This window comes from Passer domesticus, chromosome 5, assembly GCF_036417665.1.
Source record: "Passer domesticus isolate bPasDom1 chromosome 5, bPasDom1.hap1, whole genome shotgun sequence".
NCBI lineage: Eukaryota > Metazoa > Chordata > Aves > Passeriformes > Passeridae > Passer > Passer domesticus.
The window spans coordinates 34,020,497-34,041,634 of record NC_087478.1 but is presented as its reverse complement, the minus strand read 5'-3'; the positions used below and the strand labels follow the sequence as shown (position 1 = coordinate 34,041,634).

Below are 21,138 nucleotides of genomic sequence, written 5' to 3'. Positions count from 1 at the left end.
TTTTTTCTTCTGGGTTGATTTTTTTAGAGAGCCAATTTACCACCTACCAGACACAAGGGAGAAAGAGCAGGAATGTACAGCTGGAGGTGGAGGTGGGATTTGCCACACCACTGATTTAGATCAGCTTAAAATTCTGTTGAACTGCACTCTTGAGGACTATTCACAGCCTAGTTTCTCTATATAAAAAATAAAGGAGTCACTAGAGAGCAGTAGGCTTTGCATGAGGTGAGTTGGAGCACCTAAGCTAACTGCTTCAAGTCAGCAGCCTGACCCCCCACGTTGAAACATGCTGTTTTGCAGTAATGATGTTCTGGACACACTTGGGTGACTGGTGGGTTGGGCTTTTTTCTGAAATGTTTATTGATTTAGCAAATGTGAAGAAAGGAGTGCCAAATCTGGCAGTTATTAGTGACTCCATGCTGTAGCCTGCTTGCAAACATAGAGTGTTCTGAAATATTTTCCAAAGAGCCTATTTTAAAACAGAGTGATTCACCACATTATCCTCTTCACAGATGATTGCCTCTCTAGTAACTCATCTGTCTCTTCTTCCTACCTGTTTTCTTGCTTATAGCATCATTTCTAATTTAAAATACATGGATACAACACACTCCAGTATGTCTGGGGGCACTCAAACTGGCAAATTTTAATAATTTGCGTCTTCAGGTAAAGAAAACCAGCTTCCTCTGAGCTACAATTCACATGCTTCTGGAAGGACCCTTCCTTTTCCTCCAGGAAAAAGGAAAGGTCCTTCCAGAAGCATGTGAATTGTGCTTCCTTTCTGAACCACAGCAGGTGACACAGGTACTCTCTAATCATCACATAGGAAGCCTAAGAAAACTAAATTATAATTTCAACATAGGAAATTGAGCACCCAGAACTTGGAGAAAAGTGTCATCAAAAATATTTTCCTTATCTGCAGAGTAAAAAAATGTTAAGAACACAAGCAGCCATGCAGTGTAAAAGGCTGTATTGTTCATTTTGAGATCACTCCATTTCTAAAGTCTTAAAGTATGGTTAGGTAAAAGACTGAAAAACGTCCGGATCCCTCTATTCAAATTTAAAAGAAGTTGTTCTTTGTTTACTCTGAGATTAGTGAGTGGAAAATCAGACAGTACAAGTGAAGTAAGGAGTTTGGAGAACCTTTTGCTGAACTATGGAAGTTTTTTTAGATGAGCTCAGTTTCTGAAAATATGAGTTGCTGCACATGGAAGACCCAGCATATTCGCAGGCAGAAAAAAGTGCCCACACGTTTATTTCTGGAGAACAGTGACATCTAGTGAGCATCCTGACTAAAACCGAGCATTCCCTGGGGTCTTTAAGACTGAACCTTCTACTTGGATTTAGCTTCTTTTTCTACTGTTTGAACTTCACAGTTCCTGGAATCAGAACTGCATGTGCAGCATATCTCTGGCAAGGTCTAATGAACATAAACAGCAAAGTAGCTGTGACACAATATAGTGAGGGAGAGGGGTGATTTTGAAGAGGGGACTTAAGCATGGCAAGGAAGGTGTAGGTATGTGGCCTGGGACAGATCTGTTGCAGCAGAGGAATTACAGTGGCAGCAGAGTTGCCAAGGCAACAAGCATCAAGCCCTCAGTCAATGGTCAGGAGCTGTATCTGCCAGAAACCACAAAATGTAAGTGGTTCATTAGTTGGGCACTTTCCTGGTAGATTTTCTGTTTCTGGACTCCTGGGAAGCTCTCAGGAGAGTTCATAGATTCTCATCCTGGAGATCCCAGGGCAAGTAGCCATACTCACTTCCACTTGCAGCCAGATAGACTTCCCCAGATACTACTTTGAATTGATCCACGAGGTAAAGCCTGCACTCCTATCCTGGGGTTCAGCCTAGGACTATGATAGTGTGTGGACACATCCACAAAGGAGCAAATATGTTAGAGCTTTGAAATAAAATGCTTTTGGAACTGAAAATTCCATTCATTTTACATTGTAGCACTCATTGTAGCACTGTGAATAAGTGAGGAGAGGAATGATACTCCAAGGACCTGTGAACAGAGAAAAAGGAATCAAAAGGAACTGGAAATGTCACTATGAAAGAAAAAAATCTCAAAGATTGCAGTAAATCACACTATGATCTTGGGGATCTTACAAACTGTTTTGAGCTACGCAAACGCCAAACTGGAAGTTTTCAGCACTTCATCAGCATCAAGAGAGGTGATCTTTTGCCTGTGTGATAAATGACCATTATATCCAATCCTACCTGTCCAGTCTGTAAACATCCGTTTTATTACATAGATTACATGTATTTTATTGTATTATGAATGATACTGGGTCAGATTCAGCAGTTTTTCTTAAAGCAATCTAAGAAACAGGTTTTTTGTAACTATGCTACTTTAAAAAGGCACAATCCTTTTACACCTAGATTATTATATAGCATATATTCACCTGCCAACATTTGAAGAAACTCAGAAATTATGATAAGGCCTAGACTGGTGGAAAACTAAAGGTAATTAAATCTTTACCTTATGTGCTGTGTAGTTTCTAAAGCTGGAGGATGAGAAATTTATTTTACATAAATGTCTACAGGATACGTTATTTGAATAAATTAAATTCCCACTGCAATGTGATTTTTTGACCATTTTCTGTGTCATGGCATTTACAGTGCAGATTTTTTTCTTTTCTTTTTTTTTTTTTCCCCTCACTGCAAATGCTGGATGCAGAGCAAATATCTCAAATGTCAAGAATGAAATCTGAACACTACTCCATTTTGTTACAGCTCTTCTTGTTTTATCTCAAGGAAAAGCACAGTATGTGGACATCTCAAGGAATCTGCATCTTATTGGATAGGCACAACAGGATTTCTTAGAAGAGGACTGTTGGCTGTCATAACCACACTGCCACCAACACAGACACTGGCTCTCCAGTCTTGCCTGGTTCCTCTGGGAACAAGGGTTTTTCTGCAGAGATCTGATGAAGAGCTTGCTGTAAGGAGGGAACGATCTGGTACACATCACTGGAAACATGACAGAGGAGTCAGACTGTGTGGCAGCCAGGATATGGGGGCCAGCCATAGTCATGTTTGGAGGAAAAGGGAGCAAAATTGATTTTTTAGAAAAAGATCTGTTTGCTACAACCCTGCTGCCATGGGTAGGGACACCTTCAACTAGGTTTCTGACAGCCTCATCCAAACTGGCCTGGAACATCTCCAGGGATGAGGCCACCACAACATGGTTGCCCAGAGGTGGAATATCTCCACCTCTGGGCAACCTGTTCCAGTGCCTCACTATACTGATAGCAAACAATTTCTTCATATCTAACCTAAACCTATTTTTTTTTTCAGTCTGAAGCCATTCACCCTTGTCCTATCACTACTTGCCCTAGTAAAAAGTCCCTCTTTGGCTGTCTTGTAGCTCCCAGTTAGGTACTAAAATGCTGCTCTAAAGTCTCCCTGGACCCTTTCTGTTCTTGAGGTTGAACATCAGGTCTCTCAACATCTGCTCATTGAAAAAGTGCTCTAGCCTCGTGATCATCTTTGTGGCCTTCCTCTGGACTTGCTCCTACTGATCCATATTCTCCTGAGCAAGATACAGTACTCCAGGTGGGGGTCTCACAATGTGGAGTCTCACCAGAGCAGAGTAGAGGGGAAGAATCATCTCCCCTGACATGATGACCCTACTTCTTTGGATGCAGCCCAGGATATGGCTGGCTTCCTGGGCTGCACTGAGCTTCTTGTCAACAGCACCTTCAAGTCATTTACCTCAGTCACTGTCAATCCATTTTCTACCCAGCCCGTACTTATGCTTGGAACTGCCCTGATCCAGGTGCTGTGCTTTGCACTTGGCCTTGTTGAACTTCACAAGGTTTGCACAGTCCCGCAGGTTCTCAAGCCTGTCAAGGTCCCTCTGGATTGCATCCCATCCCTCCAGCATGGTGACCACACCACGCAGCTCAGTGTTGCCAGCAATCTTGCTGAAGGTGCACTCAATACCACTGTCCATGTCACCACTGATGATGTTAAACAGCACAAATTCTGATACCAAACCACCAGGAATGCCACTTGTCACTGATCTCCATTTGGACATTGAACCACTGACACAGCTCCTGGACTGACAATCCAGACAATTTCTTATCCACTGATATACCTATTTTAAATTACCTACCAGGACATTGATTTCCTATTTAAATTTCAATTTTAAGGGGAACTGAGAATATTAGAGAGACTCATTTTTTATATTCATAGGTCTCACTAGGACTAGTGAGATATATCTATGTGACTATTATTTTTGATGGACTCTCCAATTTCATACTCCCACTAAAAAGAAAACCACAACCGCTCACCCCCCCACCACGCCAAAAGGAGACAAAAGACAGAGATTATGTGTTGAGATAAGAACAATTTAATGGAAACAGCCATGAGATAGGAAAACAGTAACAGCAACAATACTAATAACAAAGGTGTACAAAGAAAGGGTGATTTCCATGCAGATATGCTCACCAGGCCCAGAACAATGAAACACAATGGCAGACAGAGCCTCCATACACCACAGTTTTTCCTGACTGCAAACCATACTCACTTCTCAGAAGCTAGAGTCCCTAATTTCTGCGCCCCAGCAATGACATGAAGTGGTATACAGTAACTACCTAGACATGCCCACACAGCTCAAGGTTTGCTTCTTCAGAGCAACTGTGGACAAATCAACTCTGGCTGAAACCAAGACAGACAACTACCCAAATAATTTGTTTTTATAGAACTGCTTTTCAGATTTTGCAAGACTTAAAGTTTCTAACCATTGATCATCTATAACCCTACAGGTTAGGTTGTCTGTGATACATTAGACAGATCTGATGAATCCTTAGCTGGAATTGCTGATCCATAAGCTGTAAACTATCTTTGTTACTTATGTTAAGAAAAGACTTTCTCCCACTAGGAAGAAGTCGATATTCTCGATACGGTTAGACCACACACAGTGATGCAGTCTTCACTAAATCCTTTCCAAAAAATGATAAATAAAAACAATTAAAATGAAATAGCCATTCCTTTTGTTTGTGCTCTGTTTTTAATTTGTCTTTTCCTCTTTTTATCAATTAAAAAATCATGGTTAATGAGCACAATTATTTTCCTTGCCTTTAATCATTGTGCCCCCTAGGTGATGGTGAGGGAGCCCATGTGACTGGGAGAGTAGGACTGGAGTCTCTGAAGTAGCATTAAGAGAAACAATTACTAAATGTTGGCCTCTCATTTTTATTTCTCCAGATTATAAATTGCAGAGTGGAGTTTAATTTACTTCTTGGTTTGAATTAAATTATTTGCTGCTCAGCAAATTGGAACATGTTTTTTTTCAACCCACAAAGTATTTGGCATTCTTTTCCAAACAAGAAGGTTTACTTTACTGTCCACAGACCCTCATTCTTCTATTGCCATCTCATTCTGTTTCCCTAACCACTTTTTGTCTAGTCTCATGTTTTTCCCCTTTGACTGCTGCACTTCAGTTTTTCTTTTTGCAGTCAGAATGAATCAGGTTATTAATGCCTGTTCTGTCTCATGTTACTAATATTTTCCTTTTCATTCATACCTGTTTCAATGTTTCATTTTGAGCTTCCCTTTTAAACAGGAATAGGTAGAAGAGGAAGTTCCCTGTATTCCATTCTGACACACAATGATTCCCTGATGCTAAGAACAGAAGTTCCAAGGAAGCCCTTCTACTTTTGCAATCAATCACACACTTTTGATCTGGTGGAATGGCCCATAAGCATTTCAGCCAGCAACTAGAATGGAATACTGTTCAGGGAAGATTAAATTTTCAGAGAATTTTGCATCCAACTCAAAATAAACAGCAGTCACTGCCTCCAGAAACCCTTAAGAACACACTGCCAAAATTTTAGTTCTTAAAACTTTGTCAAATTTGGATCAACATTTTACAGTAAAAACAACAGATATACGGTGACATCAGAATCTTTCTTACATTCCATTGAAAACTTGGAGATATTAGAGACAGTATCATTTCAGTGGGTACCACTTGGCATTACTAGGTAGAGTCAAGTTTGTCACAATAAAATTAGACAAACTCTTTAAAAGGAACATGGAAAATTTAATATCAAATTTTAAAAAATTATAGGCCTTGGGAGAAGCTGGAGAAGAAAAACACTCTCTAGTGTAGTATGCCAGGAAATCTTAGACACTTAGAAATTGCAGATGTTCTGAAATTTTATTTCTGCTCTCTTACTTAAAGAAATTGTGTTTTATTTCTGAATCATAACACTTCCAACACTCAAGAAAACTATGTGCACTTGGGCATTTAGGCTTGTTACGAAATTGTCATACAGTCCTCATAATTTATAAAAATACTTCCAAAACTGTAGATTGAAACCTGAATCAAGTTTTGCTATAAGTAATTAATTTTTTTAAAATGTGCACAGTAGATTTTTATCTCTTTGATGATTCCTTTATCGTTCTCTTTAAAAGCACATTTAACTGTAAACATTATTTAAATATTATATTATACATATTTTATATGTATTATTGAAGTGAGATATTAATTTGTTACAGTCTGCTGCTTTCCAGTTTATACTTCTAAAAAAAGCAGGCAAACCACTCCCCCACACCCCCAAATCCCCAAAAACCCCAAACCAACAAACCACTACCCAATAAACAGTATTTTTAATAAGAAAATACGTGACTTCATTAAAGATTTAGGAGTATGCTGCAGGTTCATAAACCCTTACTGTTCAGCCTATACCAATACACTGACGTGAGACTGGTCTTTCTTCCAGAATCATATTAAGCAACATAGCTAGCATCTTCCTGATATTATTCATTTACCCATCTTCTTTCCCAGAGGGAAATTGTTTGAAAGAGAATTTAGAACAAATATTATGTGCATTATTCTGTTGGCTCATCCTGGATAAAGGAAGGTTAAAAAAAATATGCCTTAGACTTGGAATGAAAGTAAATTAGCTTTTGCTCTAAAATGGCTCTTAATCTCTGTGGAATTTCATTCCATGATTTTGACTGGCCACTGAAAAAGACTGTTTTTAGGGCACCCATGAACTTCAGGGGGTTTTCTGTGTATAAGGAACTGAGTGAATAGAATGGTGAAGATCTGATTCTTTAAAACAACTACGAACCTTTTACAAAAATATCCAAAGATAGAATTTATTCAGAGATTTAATTAGGCCCAACTTGAGATGTCTTGGGGTTATCATGTACTTTCTCCCTTAGCAAAGCATTTATAACTTCACTGGACATGAACAGATAACAGAGTCCTACCAATTATCTAAAGTTTCCGGCTAGAGCAATTACTTTGATCTTACAATTACAGTACGTCATGCACCTAATAAAAAATTAATCAAATTATACCCTAAAGAAAAATAATTAATGAAAAAATTCTTCTACCCACTGAATCTCTGAACAGTGTTAGGCTGAATATTAATTATACAAGATGTTTACTTGTTATTTGCTGAGGACAACTGCTATGACTCCTGTCCCTTAATGTTCCGTGAATGTCAATTAGATGCTGACAGATGACAGTCTCCTGTTCATGTTCTTGTCTCCCAGTTGAAGGTGCTGCAGTTTTTGACACACTGAAACCTCTTCTCCTGTTGCAAATATATTCTAGAAACATTGTGTGAAAAGCCAATGGGCAACTAAATCGGGCAAATAAAAAACCAGTAAAAACTTTTTGATTTAATTTGAATGTTAAATCAGTCCGAGAGAGATGACTAGCAGTTTGGTCTTGAGCTAGGATGGGAAAGACAACTTGGCACAAAATTGCATATTCCATTAGTAAGATTTTGACTGATTTCTCTTTTATTTCCTATTTCAAGGAATGCTACTCTTCTTGAAATAGAACATTAAAGTAAACCATCTGAGGCAAATATTGAAAACAGTCAAATGCCCAGATTCATCTGAACCTGACTTTAACCTAAAGCTGACATCCATGGATTTGATCAGAGTTGCCCAAGTTTTGATTCATTTATCTTTACACAAATTTAGTTAATTCTGTATTGAGAAGTTTACATTTAGCATATAAGTAGTACTGTACAATTTACTTTAGTTATTGCATCATTTAGAGACATACTGCATTGTTAGTAACCAAGGGTAACTTGCCTTCCATATTTGAATGTGTATTAGTGTACACATAGGCACATAGGTGGGTATTTTACCAGTACTTCGTGAGAAAGCCATATCATATCAAATTACTTTGACATAAAATAACTGACTGTACAAATAAGTATATTTCAAGAGATATATTCCTACCCTTGACTAAAGGTCTTTTATCTTTTTCTGGCTGTGTTGTAATTTAAACCACCTGACTTTATAAATCCTGATGCCCCTTGTAGAATATTGGAGGATGATAACTTTACAACCCTACGGTAGGAAAAGCATAAGAGAGAACAACTTGAAATCTGAGAAAATGATGACACGGTACCTGGCCTGTTCCATATACTTGCTTTGAATGGACCTGGACAGAGAGCCATGGCTAAATCCATTTGCAAGTACTCATGTATTTGTTAGATACTCAGTACTGGTTAGGACTATACCAGCCCCTTAATGGTTTCATTTAGTACTCAGCTGTTCATGCTGCAGATTAAGAGTTGTCTGCCTTTTGTCTTTAGGCAAATTTTAGTCAGGTATGCCTGAATCCATTTGATTCTTTCCCAACAGCCCCATCGAACAGAACTGAATTGTTTTCATCTGAGCTCTAGTCAACACCTTCAGTAAATATTTTTTAAAAAGTTATATACAAATTATAATATGGTCTTGCAAAATTCTGAATAATGGTCTTGAAGTTTCAGTTCTACACATATAGTCACAAATTAGTAGCACAGAGACTGAAATATCCTTGCATCCTCTCTTCCCCCCTCCTCCTTGCTATTCAAGTTTTTGTACTCGCAGCTGAGTCAGTGTCAGTTTTGCATGTCTATATTAGAGATTATGCCAAAAATACACTGGAGGGTCTCAGACCACTTTAGAAGGCTGTAATCCTATATTGACAGTACTCATTAGGGAATATGATACATTTGCATCAGTGCAATTATGACTTTGCCCACTGGCAATCTCCCAGGACACATGCTATTGCCTGACACATTTCCTGCCGCAGTTACCTTTCTGCACTGTGTAAAAAGCAGCCTTCTACCCATCCTGGCAACATCATTTAGTGTGAGACCTAATTTTACATGCCATGAGCTTTCCTCTGCTGAGATTCCTGTATATTCACAATGCACACACCAAAAAGTAGTTATTTTTTTGATTTGCATTAATATCTCAAAAGAATCCTTTGATCTATGCATATAACCTCCTCTTCACCCCTCATTCTCCCACCTGTTTTCATTTATTAAAAAACACTGCTTCAGTTTTTTTTTTTTTTTTTTTGCTGAAGCTTGTCAAGGGACAAGAGATATGAGGATCCTTATTATTCATGTCAGACAAATGATTTTCTCTCCTTCAGATATATTCCCTGCTTGATAATCTGCGTATTGCTGCTTCTTAAACAAAAGATCAGTTCTGAATTTGGTTTTCATTGGTTTAGCTTCCTCTTAAAGCAATTAGTCAATGAAAGCCTAGTGCAAAATGACTCCCAGACAAGGAAGACGGTCTAGCCAATGTGATAGGAGGAAAACAGCAAGAGCCCTGACACTTAGACCAGTCTCTTTTAATTGCAACCAACACCAAGTGCAACTTCTCAGCAGCATGTTCAACATGTCATATCAGAGACGAAGATACTATGGAAAAAATATTGGAAAGAATTGGCCATATCCCACACCATTTACCTCATTTAGAATTATAGGCAATAATCAGCTGAACATTTAATTCAGCTCTACACTTAATATACTTTAACTAAGTCATTTACTAATGATCTCCACTCTGTTAATATAGTGTTCTATATGTGGAAATAAATTTAAAAATCAGTGAAGCTAAGGAATTCAAACTGATGCAACATGTTTTAGCTTACTTTCTGTGTAACAACTTCCCACTCCATAGTAATGCTTCCATTTTGCATTGACAAGACTGTCTTTTAAAAAGGATGCATTGATACAAAATTCAGCATTTAGTCTAATCTTAGCTTCGCATTGAATTCAGCTTATGCATGAGTTGAATGTTTTATGTTATGGAGTTTAAATGTTTTCTTGGATGTGGGCTCAAAACAGTATCTTAAGACATTTCCCCAGTGGAAAATAATTTCCTTAACAGGGTAGTGTGAGTCATCTGGTCTTTGTATCTTAGGGCTCTGCAAGTGAGGTGAGTAGATATTGCTACAGCACTCAATCATATGAAACCACAGCTGCCTCATCTGTAACCACATGGGGACAAATCAATACCATTAGCTTCAGTGAAGTTATCCTCTTGACATATTTGATCCTAAATCCTTACCTAGAACGTACAAGGGTGAGGACTTGTGGATAAAAAAATACAAAACATCAGAGGACTGAAAGTAATTTTTTCTTTAATCTCTTCCTAGGAGTTGGCTAAATTGTAATTGGTATTGTACAAAGTGTACCTTTGAGGCCTGGGCACGTAGGAACTGAAGTAGTGGCGCACCATACAGACAAGACTTCTTTCACTTCTTTTAGCTTTCACTTCAACCAGTCAGGGCTAAAAGGATTAAAGTGGAACAGGATGTGCTGTAATTTGTATGTACCCACAGCAAATTATCATCACAGCAGAGGAAGCAGCAGAAATCTCATGGCTTAGCAGGACATCTGAGGCACAATACTTACAAAAGATATGACTGAAATGACAGGGCTAAAATACCACTCCGTGTTCAAAAATCCCCTTAATCATATTAATTCCCCGTTTCCGGCAGAGCACAAGACTGAGTGCTGTCTTCCAAGCCAAGCCTTTTCCCACTTACATTGCTGTCAAGCACAACCTGGCTGCCTAGAGTGCGTGAACAGCCGTGTGGGGGCTGGCAAAGGAAGCTCGTTTGCATATGTACAGTCACACTTGCAATCGCATCTAGATATCAGGGCCTGCGCAGTCCCTCCCATCTCTGTAGGAAGAAAATTTCTGCATAAAGGCTCATTCAAAGCCAGTTAGAGCCAAGCAAGCTCTGTCGATTTCCTTTGCTATTTTTCACTTTGGGCACATCACTCCAGTTGCAGACCTGACCGTGCATGTACATTTCCTGCCATACCCAGTAACAGATTCTTGTAGATGGATCACTTGCCAGGTGACACATCTGCCACTGACTCTCATGGTGGCTCTCCAGAAAATCTTTTGATCAATTAAACTCAAGTTTAGAAAATTACCTTGTTACAGGACTGCTTCATATTTGGCCTCTTTGCATTGCTCTCTGATACCCGTGTAATCAAATTCCCGAAGTGTCTCTTGAGGAGGTGTTGCATCAGCCTGGTCTGAACCACTGCCTGGAGTTCTTTATTTATGTATCAGATGTGATTTTTCACAATGCAGTTTTTGCAAACTGCTTATTTTACAACACCTGTTTCACAACACACTGAAGAGGAGGATTACCTGAACCTCAAGCATAAACCCACACATCCTCGAAGTCCTCCCAGACACGTCCAAACTCCCGAGATCGCCTCCTCGGCGCTGCAGGGTTGGGGAGATGCAATCTCCATCGTTCGGCTGCAGCGGCAGCCCCGAATGCTGCTCCAGCTGGAAGCCGGGGAGGCAATCACCCCCCGCCACCCATTCCCGCCGCCTCCTGGAACATGCCGCTGGAACGGGAGATCTCTCTTTTTGCCTCTCCTCTTGGCCCTTGCGGCTCCCCGCGGCTGTTGCGCGCCCCCATCTCCGGATGTCAGACGCCGCCGCTCCCGCTCATCCCTCGCATCCCTTACATCCCGCGCATCCCGCGCATCCCGCGCATCCCCTGCATCCCGCTCATCCCGCCCTTCCCGCTCATCCCGCCGCCCGTGCGCGCCCCTCGCCTCACCCCGCGCCAGGCGGGAGCCAGGTGAGGGCGGCCGCCCGCCCGCGCGCCCGCGCGGCGTTGCGCATGCGCAGCGCGCTCCCAGGCATGCTCACTGCCGGGGGCGGGGGGAGCGGGACGCGGTGTGGCGGCGCTGCCCGGCTGCCCTCGGCTCGCCTCGGCTCCCGCGGCTGCCCGCGCTCGGCTGCCCTCGGCTCGCACCATGCGGCGGCGGGCGGCCGCCTGCCTCCGGGCGCTCTGCCTCCTGCTCCACCTCCGCGCCGCAGGTGAGCGGGGGCGGCCGCGGCCGGACGGCGGGGCGGGCGGGACGGCGGTGGGGACCCGCTTGCGCCCGGCGGCGCACCTGTTGTGGCGGGAGGCGGCGGCTGCCCGGGTCCGGCGGCGGCCGCCCGGGTCCGGAGCCCGGCAGCCCCGGAGGCGGCGGGAGCGCCCGTCAGCACCGCGGACAGCGGCGGCCCCGGGCGGGCGGGCAGCCCCGCGCTGCGCGCCCCGCGGAGCGGCCGCGCTTCGGCCCCGCATGGCGAGGAGCTGCCCGGGGGCTACGGCAGCGAGGGAAAATCGGGACTCCCCGTGTACCTTCTTCTTATTTCATTTATTTATTTATTTTTAGATACTGGTGAGGAGGCGTCGCTACTTGTATGTGCTCGTGGCAGCAGTGGTTTTAGAAAGGGAAATTTCAGCTGCGACAGCAGCAGGCATTTCGGCTGCTAGCGGTGCTAATAAATCCCCTCTCTGCTTTGCTGGCAGAACGTGTGCCTCATTCAGAAATGCAGTGAGCGATGAGCGCCCTAGTCTGAACGTGAAGTTCCACTGCCAGTGTCGTTCCAGTAGTCAGAGCTTATATTTCTGGCATAAATCTCAGGCTTCCTTTAAGCCGTGAAAAACTGCTCATCGTTCAGAGCCTCCGCTTATCCTGTGCAGACTTCAGCATATATTATCTAAGGAAGGAAATAAAATCTGGGGTAACTGTGTAATTGAATTAAGTTCTCAATTAGTGAAGTTGAAGAGTTTCTTTGTTTTGTCATTTATGACAAGCTTAGCCACTTCTGAAGTAGTAAATGTTTGCAAGTTCCATTAAGTTTAATTAGGAACTACAATTAAATGCACAGGTACTGATTATTTTGGTCCTGGGAATGTTGGTTTTATGTTGTTTTTAGGAGAGATTTTTAAGATGCAACAAATTTGTATTGTCTTACTGCAGAATCATTGAAAGGAACAATTGAACTTCATGTCTCTTAATACAAAAGAACTGTATGAACATCCCAAATAAGATCTATTATGAAAATAACTGTTTGTTGTTTTTTTTACTGTTGTCAGGAGAAATAACTTTGTCTCAGTTATTGTTATTTTATTACCCTGTAATATTAGACTGCACTTCATGAAATTTTTGGAGCCTCTTTCCTGTAAATTTAGAGTTAGGATGCTCATGCTGTTTTGCCTTATATTCATATGTGCAAGAGGTTATTGACTGAAAGATGGGAGCATTTCATGATCTGTTTTAATAAAAGCCTTAAGCTGCTTTTAAATTGTTCTTTTACAACATGTATTAAATTGACCATCTGTACAAAATTAGAGTACAGCCTCTATTTGACATAACATGCCACCTAATCTCAGTATATCCTCTATTAACAGTGGAATTTACATTCGTTTTGTTGTGCTTCCTTTTTCTATCCTGCTAATGGAAACTGGGTGTGTATTCTGCCAGTAAGCTGTTCACTTTCCTTGCTAAGTTCTGCTTGTGCCATTAAGTTACTGGGAATTCTTGCAAAGAGATCTTGTCTTCATTACGCGAACGTCTCTAATCATAAGAAAAAAGAGGAAAATAGATATTTATATGGTGCTACTGTTTTGCCTGAGTAATCATGGAAAATAATTATTTCAGAGAAGAAAAGGGGGAGGATGTACAGGAGCTGAATTCAACCTTTGCACGGTTGGGCATGGTTTGAATTGAGCACAAGAGCTGTGCTTCCTCTGAGGCAGCGCTGCATACAACTTGCTCTTGTTGGAAGTCATTGAAGATGTCACAACAGCGAAATAACAAAGGAAGCTTGACATCTTAAGATATCTCTATTTCATCTGATACAAGTAGAAAATTTGGTCTTACACAGGCTACCACTATGGGCATCTTTTATGTATAGCCTAGACTTTTGAATTATTTATGGTGATTTTGAAGCTTTGGTTCATGTGAAATCACAAGATGCATTCTGCTTGCTATGTCACAAATTATATCCCAAATGTCAATTTTTGTGTAATGTGTTGGAAACTGCTTGGCTTTTTGTTCTGAAGCTGAATTTCTATGAGACATGTTTCTAGAGAATGCTGAAGATACCATCAGTAGGTATGAGGAAAATCTCTCTTGATATCAGTTGGTGCTAATAGATTTTAGAGAAAGCATAAGTCTACATTTACTTCAGCTAATGCTACAGCAAAAAGAGTTAATGTGTTTAAGTAGTGCTCATATAGCAAATCCAGTTTCCTTTGGAACTACAATTCTACTACCATTGTAGTAAAATTTTCTACAATAAAAAGGAAATGCTCTTGTCAAAAATGTGGTCAGAGATTTTCATGTGCTCAGTAAGGTACCATTTTACTGAGTTGACTTAGATACTGATTCCAATATAGCATGACAGTCATGTTATCAGATAATCAAATATGATTGTGCTGTCGGTATATGCATACATTGCTGCCTAAAATAAGACACTTGTGTGTACATCTCTAAAAACAGAATGAGACCCTTCTGCTGAGTGCAGCAGGTGAAGTAATCAACCTATATAGAGCTTGCTGTTGCAGGAAGACCTAAATTTGTAGTGAGTGATTAGAGGTCAGCATGAACCTTCCACTTACATTATGCATTGCATGAGAGAGTGCACGACAGCGTAGGTTATACTCTCTTTTAGTATGTATGATCTAATACACATGTTCTTGCAACAAAAACCTAGTGTAGCCCAAGGTGATGAGGAGGCACTGTCTCCTTGTAAAAGAATGGCAGATAGTAGGAAAAACACAAAGTGATGCATTAGACTAACTTGTAATTAGAGAGTCAAATACATTGCTCAGTTAATTACCTCTTTCACCCAATTTTCTTTTTTAGCAAATTTTTAAAATAATATTAAAATATATGTATCCATTTACTGGAGATTTGTGATTCTGTGAAATAGAGTAGGAAAACCAACCTGACTGGTTGGTACTCCAAAACTTACACAGTTCACAATCATGGTCTCAACACATCACCTGCCTTGAATTAAAAACCTCTCTTGAAGAAAGCATTTTTGCAGAATTTGCTTTTAGGATAAACAAATCCTGGTCCTGCAAAAGCAAAAAGTTAACAACTGATTATTTGGTCAGGTCATCTATGTCATAGTTTCTTGAGAAAGGCCTTACACTATCTTCTTAAGAGCTTCTATTACCTCATTTTATTATTCTCTCCATCAGTGAAAATGTGCATTGCCAGCCTTTAATCAATATCAATACTTTCCTGCTAGCCTTTTCAGAGAGGAAGTATGTAGATCTGTGTCTGAACCTCTTGATGGATCCATTCTTCCAGCCCCTCAGAGGAATCACATTTTATCTTTTCTGGGCAATGCTGTAGTAACAGGAGGATTGCTTATATCAAAATTGAAGTTTCTTTGGCCACAAACTAACACTCCTTTGGGTAGAATTTGCTGGTTAGAAATGTATCTTATAAATATGCTAGACTGGTTCTCACACAGCTCACAGGGTATCCTTACTAAGTGCTGCTGAGTTCAGCTTTCCTGGTCAAACGTGCACTGTGATATTGTCATGGTTGGAAATTGATCGAGTGCACTTCAGTTTCTATTTAGAGGTTGGGTAGGCCTATTTTCTATAAAATGCACAAGTTCTGTTGCAAAAGTAAAAGAATCTGGAGGCTACTGTTTGGGTTGAGGTGAGATCTGCACAAAATGCATTTGCCATCAGATCCATTTCAGTAATCTCATACTAATGAATGAATAATTCTAGGTTCCAAATACATTTAGAGTGAAAGTGAAGGAGCTATTGATTTAAAAAATGAATAAGGGTGCTGCTTCATTACACTAATATAATCTAAATGAAGCTGGTTCTTATAATTGCCTTCTTTAAAAACACATTGCTGGCCATGAGTGGGTGTTTTTACTAGAATTTCTGTCTTTTATTAGTAGGACTCATGGATAATCAGAGGGTAGTCATCTGTCTCTTCAAAGGTTCGGTTGGGAGAAAAACAGTTTTATAATTCAGTATGTCACTTTTTATTTTTGAGGAAGTATTTAGTTCAAAAACAGGCTCATCATATTTTTACATGTGGAAATTCTTGCTATTCATAATTTTAAAAGACATCATCTTCCATGAGAGATTTATGTTCAGTGCATCCATTAGGAAATTATCGAGGTTTGTGGTCTTGGAATCTCTGACTAATTCCATTTATTGTATTATAAAGAAGACTAAAACATCTTAGACAGTGAAGGCTTGTTTGAGCTTCTCTGGAGAGCAAAGCAAGAGAGCTGCTGAAAGTCCCTGAATTGGGCTCTTGGGGGACGGTGTCTCTCTAGAAGGAGGCTAATGATGTCATTTTGTGCCTCTATTTTGTTGTGGTCCCCCCTCCACAGGGGTGTTACAACAACTGCTGTGGGGAATTTCATGGAAGCGTAGGGCTCTTACTCTATGTAGCACAGTCATCGTGCTGTAGGATTTTCAGCATGGCTTCAGAATAAATTCTTGGAGAAGTTAATACGATCTGCTCAGAAATCCTCAGTGGGATTTTTTTAGAAAAATACCATTATAAAAGAAGGCTAAAACTTTAAGACTGGAGTTGACTTTGCTTCACGCCAGCTGTAGATTTCCATGGAGATAAAATTTATTTCCTTGAAATACTATGTATTTACATCCATTTTATGCAGAGCAGAATTTATCTGCATCCTTCATTGGAAAAATGACAATAATCACAAAATTAGAAAATTATTGCATCAGTTTCTTGCACCTCTGGAAAAAAAAATCTGACAGGAATCTATGTGGTACATTAGTGCCAAGGCATAAGTATGGCAGAATACTTAAGTGCCTTTGGGACCACTAGCTCATCTCTTAATTCACATGAGTAGACCTAGTGAAATCAATGGTCTATGGTATCTAGTTTCAGTATTGATGTATCAGGCAACAGGCCCATGAAATGAGATGCAAAGTGTCTTTTTGAAAAAGATACCACTCATATGCTTAATTCTGATTCACTGTAGCTGTGGATATTTTTGACCAGGGAATTTTTTTTCCTGCAGAAAAGAACAAATTTAGCAAAAATAAATTTCCAGTTGTTTCTATTTTCAGCAGATTGCTTATTAGAAAGGGAAAAAACATCCTTGCAATCATCTCTCTCCCTCCCTCTCTTGTGTGTACTCCCACCCTCCCTCGGTGGTGCTGCTCCACCCCCACCACACATGCATGTGTGCGTGCACTTCCTTGCTCTCACAGATGCAAACACACGCATAAAGAATCATTTATATACCTGCTCACATATATACATGCATTTTGTACTACTTGATTTTGTCTGAAATTTTTGGTCAAAAGTTCTGAACATTGTTTTTGGGGGCAAACCAAAATATTTTTCTGAATGTTTACAATTGTCCTATCCTGTTCTTGCTTAGCTCTGGTGTACTTTATTTGTTCTGCATTTTGACTCATCATGAGTACTGTTCTTCTGCTGGAAAAGGCTTGGCCTTTGGTTACTGGACCTAGCTAGGAAAGCACAGAACCCTTCCTGTGAAGGAATGTGACTAGTAGTTCTGTAATGGGATGTAGCCATTGCTAGTAGCAAAGCTGTAGGTTTTGTCCTGATTTTGCAAGGCCTCATGATTGGGATTTGATATATTTAATATTAAATCTGACTTTGCTCATGCCTTTGCTGGTGATTTTTTGATCAATCTCAAGCATGCTCATTCAGGACACCTGCTCTGTCCAAACTTTCCTTGACCTGCCTGTTTTGCTTGGGTTAACTCTGAAAGCAGTTTTTCTACTTAAGCAAGCATTTATATCTGGTTTAAACTATTTTTTTTTTTTGGTGTGGTACAACTATAGTATACACAGGAGCAGTAACAAAGGCTTGGTAGAACAGCAGAGGCTTGAAGATTGGAGGCACAGGATGTTTCATTTAGAGGAGTGCGGATGTGGGATGGTAAGAGATGGGACACAATCTTCGCACTGAAGACTCCATGCTAGAAAAAACTCAGTAAAAGGTTAAATGCAAGCCTGGGGCTTGAGAAACTGGTTGTAGGTGTTAATGAAGAGAACAAAGAGATGGTATCTAACATACATATGTGGCACCGTTTACAGTAAGTTCAAATATAACCTGGAGCTGCAGACCAAATGAAGAAAGAGGAAGTATAAATGCATGTTAGAAAACACAGGCATATGTAGCTGCCTAAGAGGAAGGAAGAAGAGAGGAGGAAGAAAAATTCATCAGCATTAACATCCTATCCCTCCTGATTAAGGACTCCAGGTGCTGACAACTCCTCATAACAATGCCCATCACTAACACCGGTGGGAAACAATTGACCTGAGGATCCAGAGAAGCATGGAGCTAGAGTAATACCAGGGAAAGGGATAGAAAATTTAATTGTACTATTCCTGTAATTGTGACTTTTTCTCTATTCCTTGTTTTTCTCTAAAAGTTAGACTAACAACGCTTCTTGAATTAGTTTGTTAAGATTTGCACTATGCTAACAATAAACTCTTGGCTTCACTTACATGTATAAGGTGTGCTTCATCTTTTTTTATAAACAGGACTTTGAAAGTAAGAGAGGAATTAGTCTACCTGAAGGAGGCCGTGAGAAGCTATACAGCAGCATGCCTGATCATTAGGTCTAGCAGCCTACTTTGAGTAAAGAATATCTTCATTTGTATTACTCTAACAGGTTTTGGCTTAAGACAATGCAGTGTGAAGGCTGGTGCTTTGGCATAATCTCTGAATGATGGGAGCAGTCACAGCCTGCAAGTCCCTCTGTTATTTATGCAAAGTATTTTCCTAAGTGAATTCTTTTGTCAGTTCAAAACTTCATGTATTACCAAAGCAGCAAGTGGATTTGTATTTTTTCCTTGTCACATTTCCCTGGTGTACCTCACAAAAACACTTATGAAAGTATGTTCTGTTGCCCAGCTAATGTTCAAGTAGTATTTTAGCCACTGTTTTAACTGCATTTTATTGGCAATAATTTTTGGTGCACCATGTTAAAGCTCAACTGTGGATAGATAGAAGGTAGGAGAATAGAGAGAGTGGTGAAGGTAATCTCACCCCTAAGGAGTTACAGCTGTGCCAATTATCAAGCATTAATAACAAGCCTGCTCTTAATAGGCCACAGCTGGATCCAATTAAGAGGGGTGTTATAAAAGAGCAGGTTGGCTGGTGGAGATGTGAGATGGAGTTTGTTGGCTGTGCAGACCAGAAGAGAGAGTCACTGCTGTGAGGAGCTGCCCATGAGATATCACTGAGAAGGTATGAAACCTTTGCAATAGGATAGCAACACTCAACAGCAGTTTATGTTTGGCTAAAAGTGCATAACTTTATCCAGATGAAATTTATATTTGATTGATGTACTATTTTGCCGACAGTAAAATACATTGTTATCTGGACAGTACAGATGCAAAGCATATTGCCTCCAAACAGCTTTTGTTTTCATTTTTGCTTTCAACATAATTCAAAATCTTTATATTTTCCACCAGATATGTTGGCTCCTTTTAATATGTTTATTGGTTTGGTTTTTTTCCTTAGCTTTTTTTTTCTTTTCCCTTGGTAATGTAGATAGATTTTGTGTCTTTTGGAGACAAAGCCAAAGGAAGATCCTGTTGCATACACCAGAAGGAACAACCTTCACAGTCCAGAACAGACAGAAGTCTTCTAAACCTGCAGCAGTGTTTGTGCTATGTCTAGAATTACCAGTAGTTAGCAATTCCCTTAGTATCATTGCCATTGCAACTCCCGAGAGTTAGAACTATGCTCATAAATGGCCAGCATGATAATAAACATCTTGGCATTTAAGCCTTTCTTTCCCTCCTTTCTGTGGGCCAGCACCTCCTTGGCCCTTATATAGACAAGAGAGAACTACAGACTCTGCTCTCAATGGGAGTCTGTTTCTATCTCGATGTTCTAAAAAGAGGCAGGGAATGAATCTCCCAGATGTGAGAACTTCGCTGTTATTGGAGAAGATTGATCATTAGTCCGAATAAATACATTGACCTGCATCTCACAGTGACTAGGATAGCTGCTCAAGAGGTAATAAACCATGGTGCAAGAGATGATAAAGCCAAGCCTGTCCATTTTGGGGCTGATTTGCAGTTTTGAAGGAAGTTTGTATGGGACAAAGAGCTTCTTCCAGAATGGTGAGCCAAACAGAAAGGAAAAAAGCATGCGGAGCTTAGGGTAGAAAATTTAATGACCAAAATTTGGTAAGTATTTTTGTTACTGAAAATGAGAAATTACTTGGCAACAGCATTAAGTACTGTAACTCAAATTGCATTTAAATTAAATTTATCTTTGAAAGCAATCCATCAAGTTTCAGCATGTAGTTCCCTTATGAAATGAGTCTGCATTTTATGCTTTTTTCCCTTCAATTTCCAGCTTTTAGCATAAAAACCTCAAGCTGTGTAATATACCAAATTTTTTTAACTATAAAAAGACTACAGTGTTATTATAGTGGTAGTGTATTAAGTGTGAATATTAAGTACTATTGTGCATTTAAAGTATATGCACTAGGTATCTATATTCATTTGTGCATTTTACTTATTAGTCAGATACAGCACAGCACTTTTGTCAGTGGATTTGAGGTAGCTGCACTGCTTATAAGTAGCAAATATACAGTAGGTATCTCTTTATAGAAAAATGTGACTGTTCAGGAGCATAACTTAACCAAATTTGTTCAGATTAAGATAAATAACAAGACTTAAGAAATTAGCTCAAGTTGTTTTTCCAGACACACATCATTACTTTAGACACCATTATCCTGGCCCTATCAGGTTTATGTTATGTCCCACTGGGACTTTTCCTTTTCCAGTCAAATAAATTTCTAGTTTCTGGCTGTAGAGGATGTTAAGGGGGAGGCACCCAGCTTGAGTGGCTTTTGTGTTGTTGTATCATGGCAAAATTACTTAAAGGAACCAGAGGTCTGAGACTCTGCCATGGGAAACATGGGGCCGAGCTGGAAAGGAAAACTTGTCTGACAGAGTGGGGTGAGTAGGGAGTCAAGTCATCATTTCCTTAACAAGGATGCAATATAAAATATCTCTAAAGCTCTGATATTTTTATGTTTTAAGA

General features: G+C 40.0%; 1 protein-coding gene across 2 annotated transcripts in view; it reads left to right on the top strand.

The window, feature by feature from the left end:
- The first annotated feature begins 11,925 nt into the window (after positions 1 to 11,925).
- Positions 11,926 to 21,138, top strand: part of PTPRR (protein tyrosine phosphatase receptor type R) — a 138,990-nt gene continuing 129,777 nt past the window's right edge. The window contains exon 1 of one of the 2 annotated variants that reach the window (XM_064419500.1): positions 11,926 to 12,118. In XM_064419500.1, the coding sequence (XP_064275570.1) occupies positions 12,055 to 12,118 (64 nt within the window). In that variant the 5' untranslated portion in view covers positions 11,926 to 12,054. Of the gene's footprint in view, positions 12,119 to 19,238; positions 19,324 to 21,138 lie in introns of those variants that run through there. The other variant, XM_064419501.1, reaches the window with a different exon arrangement.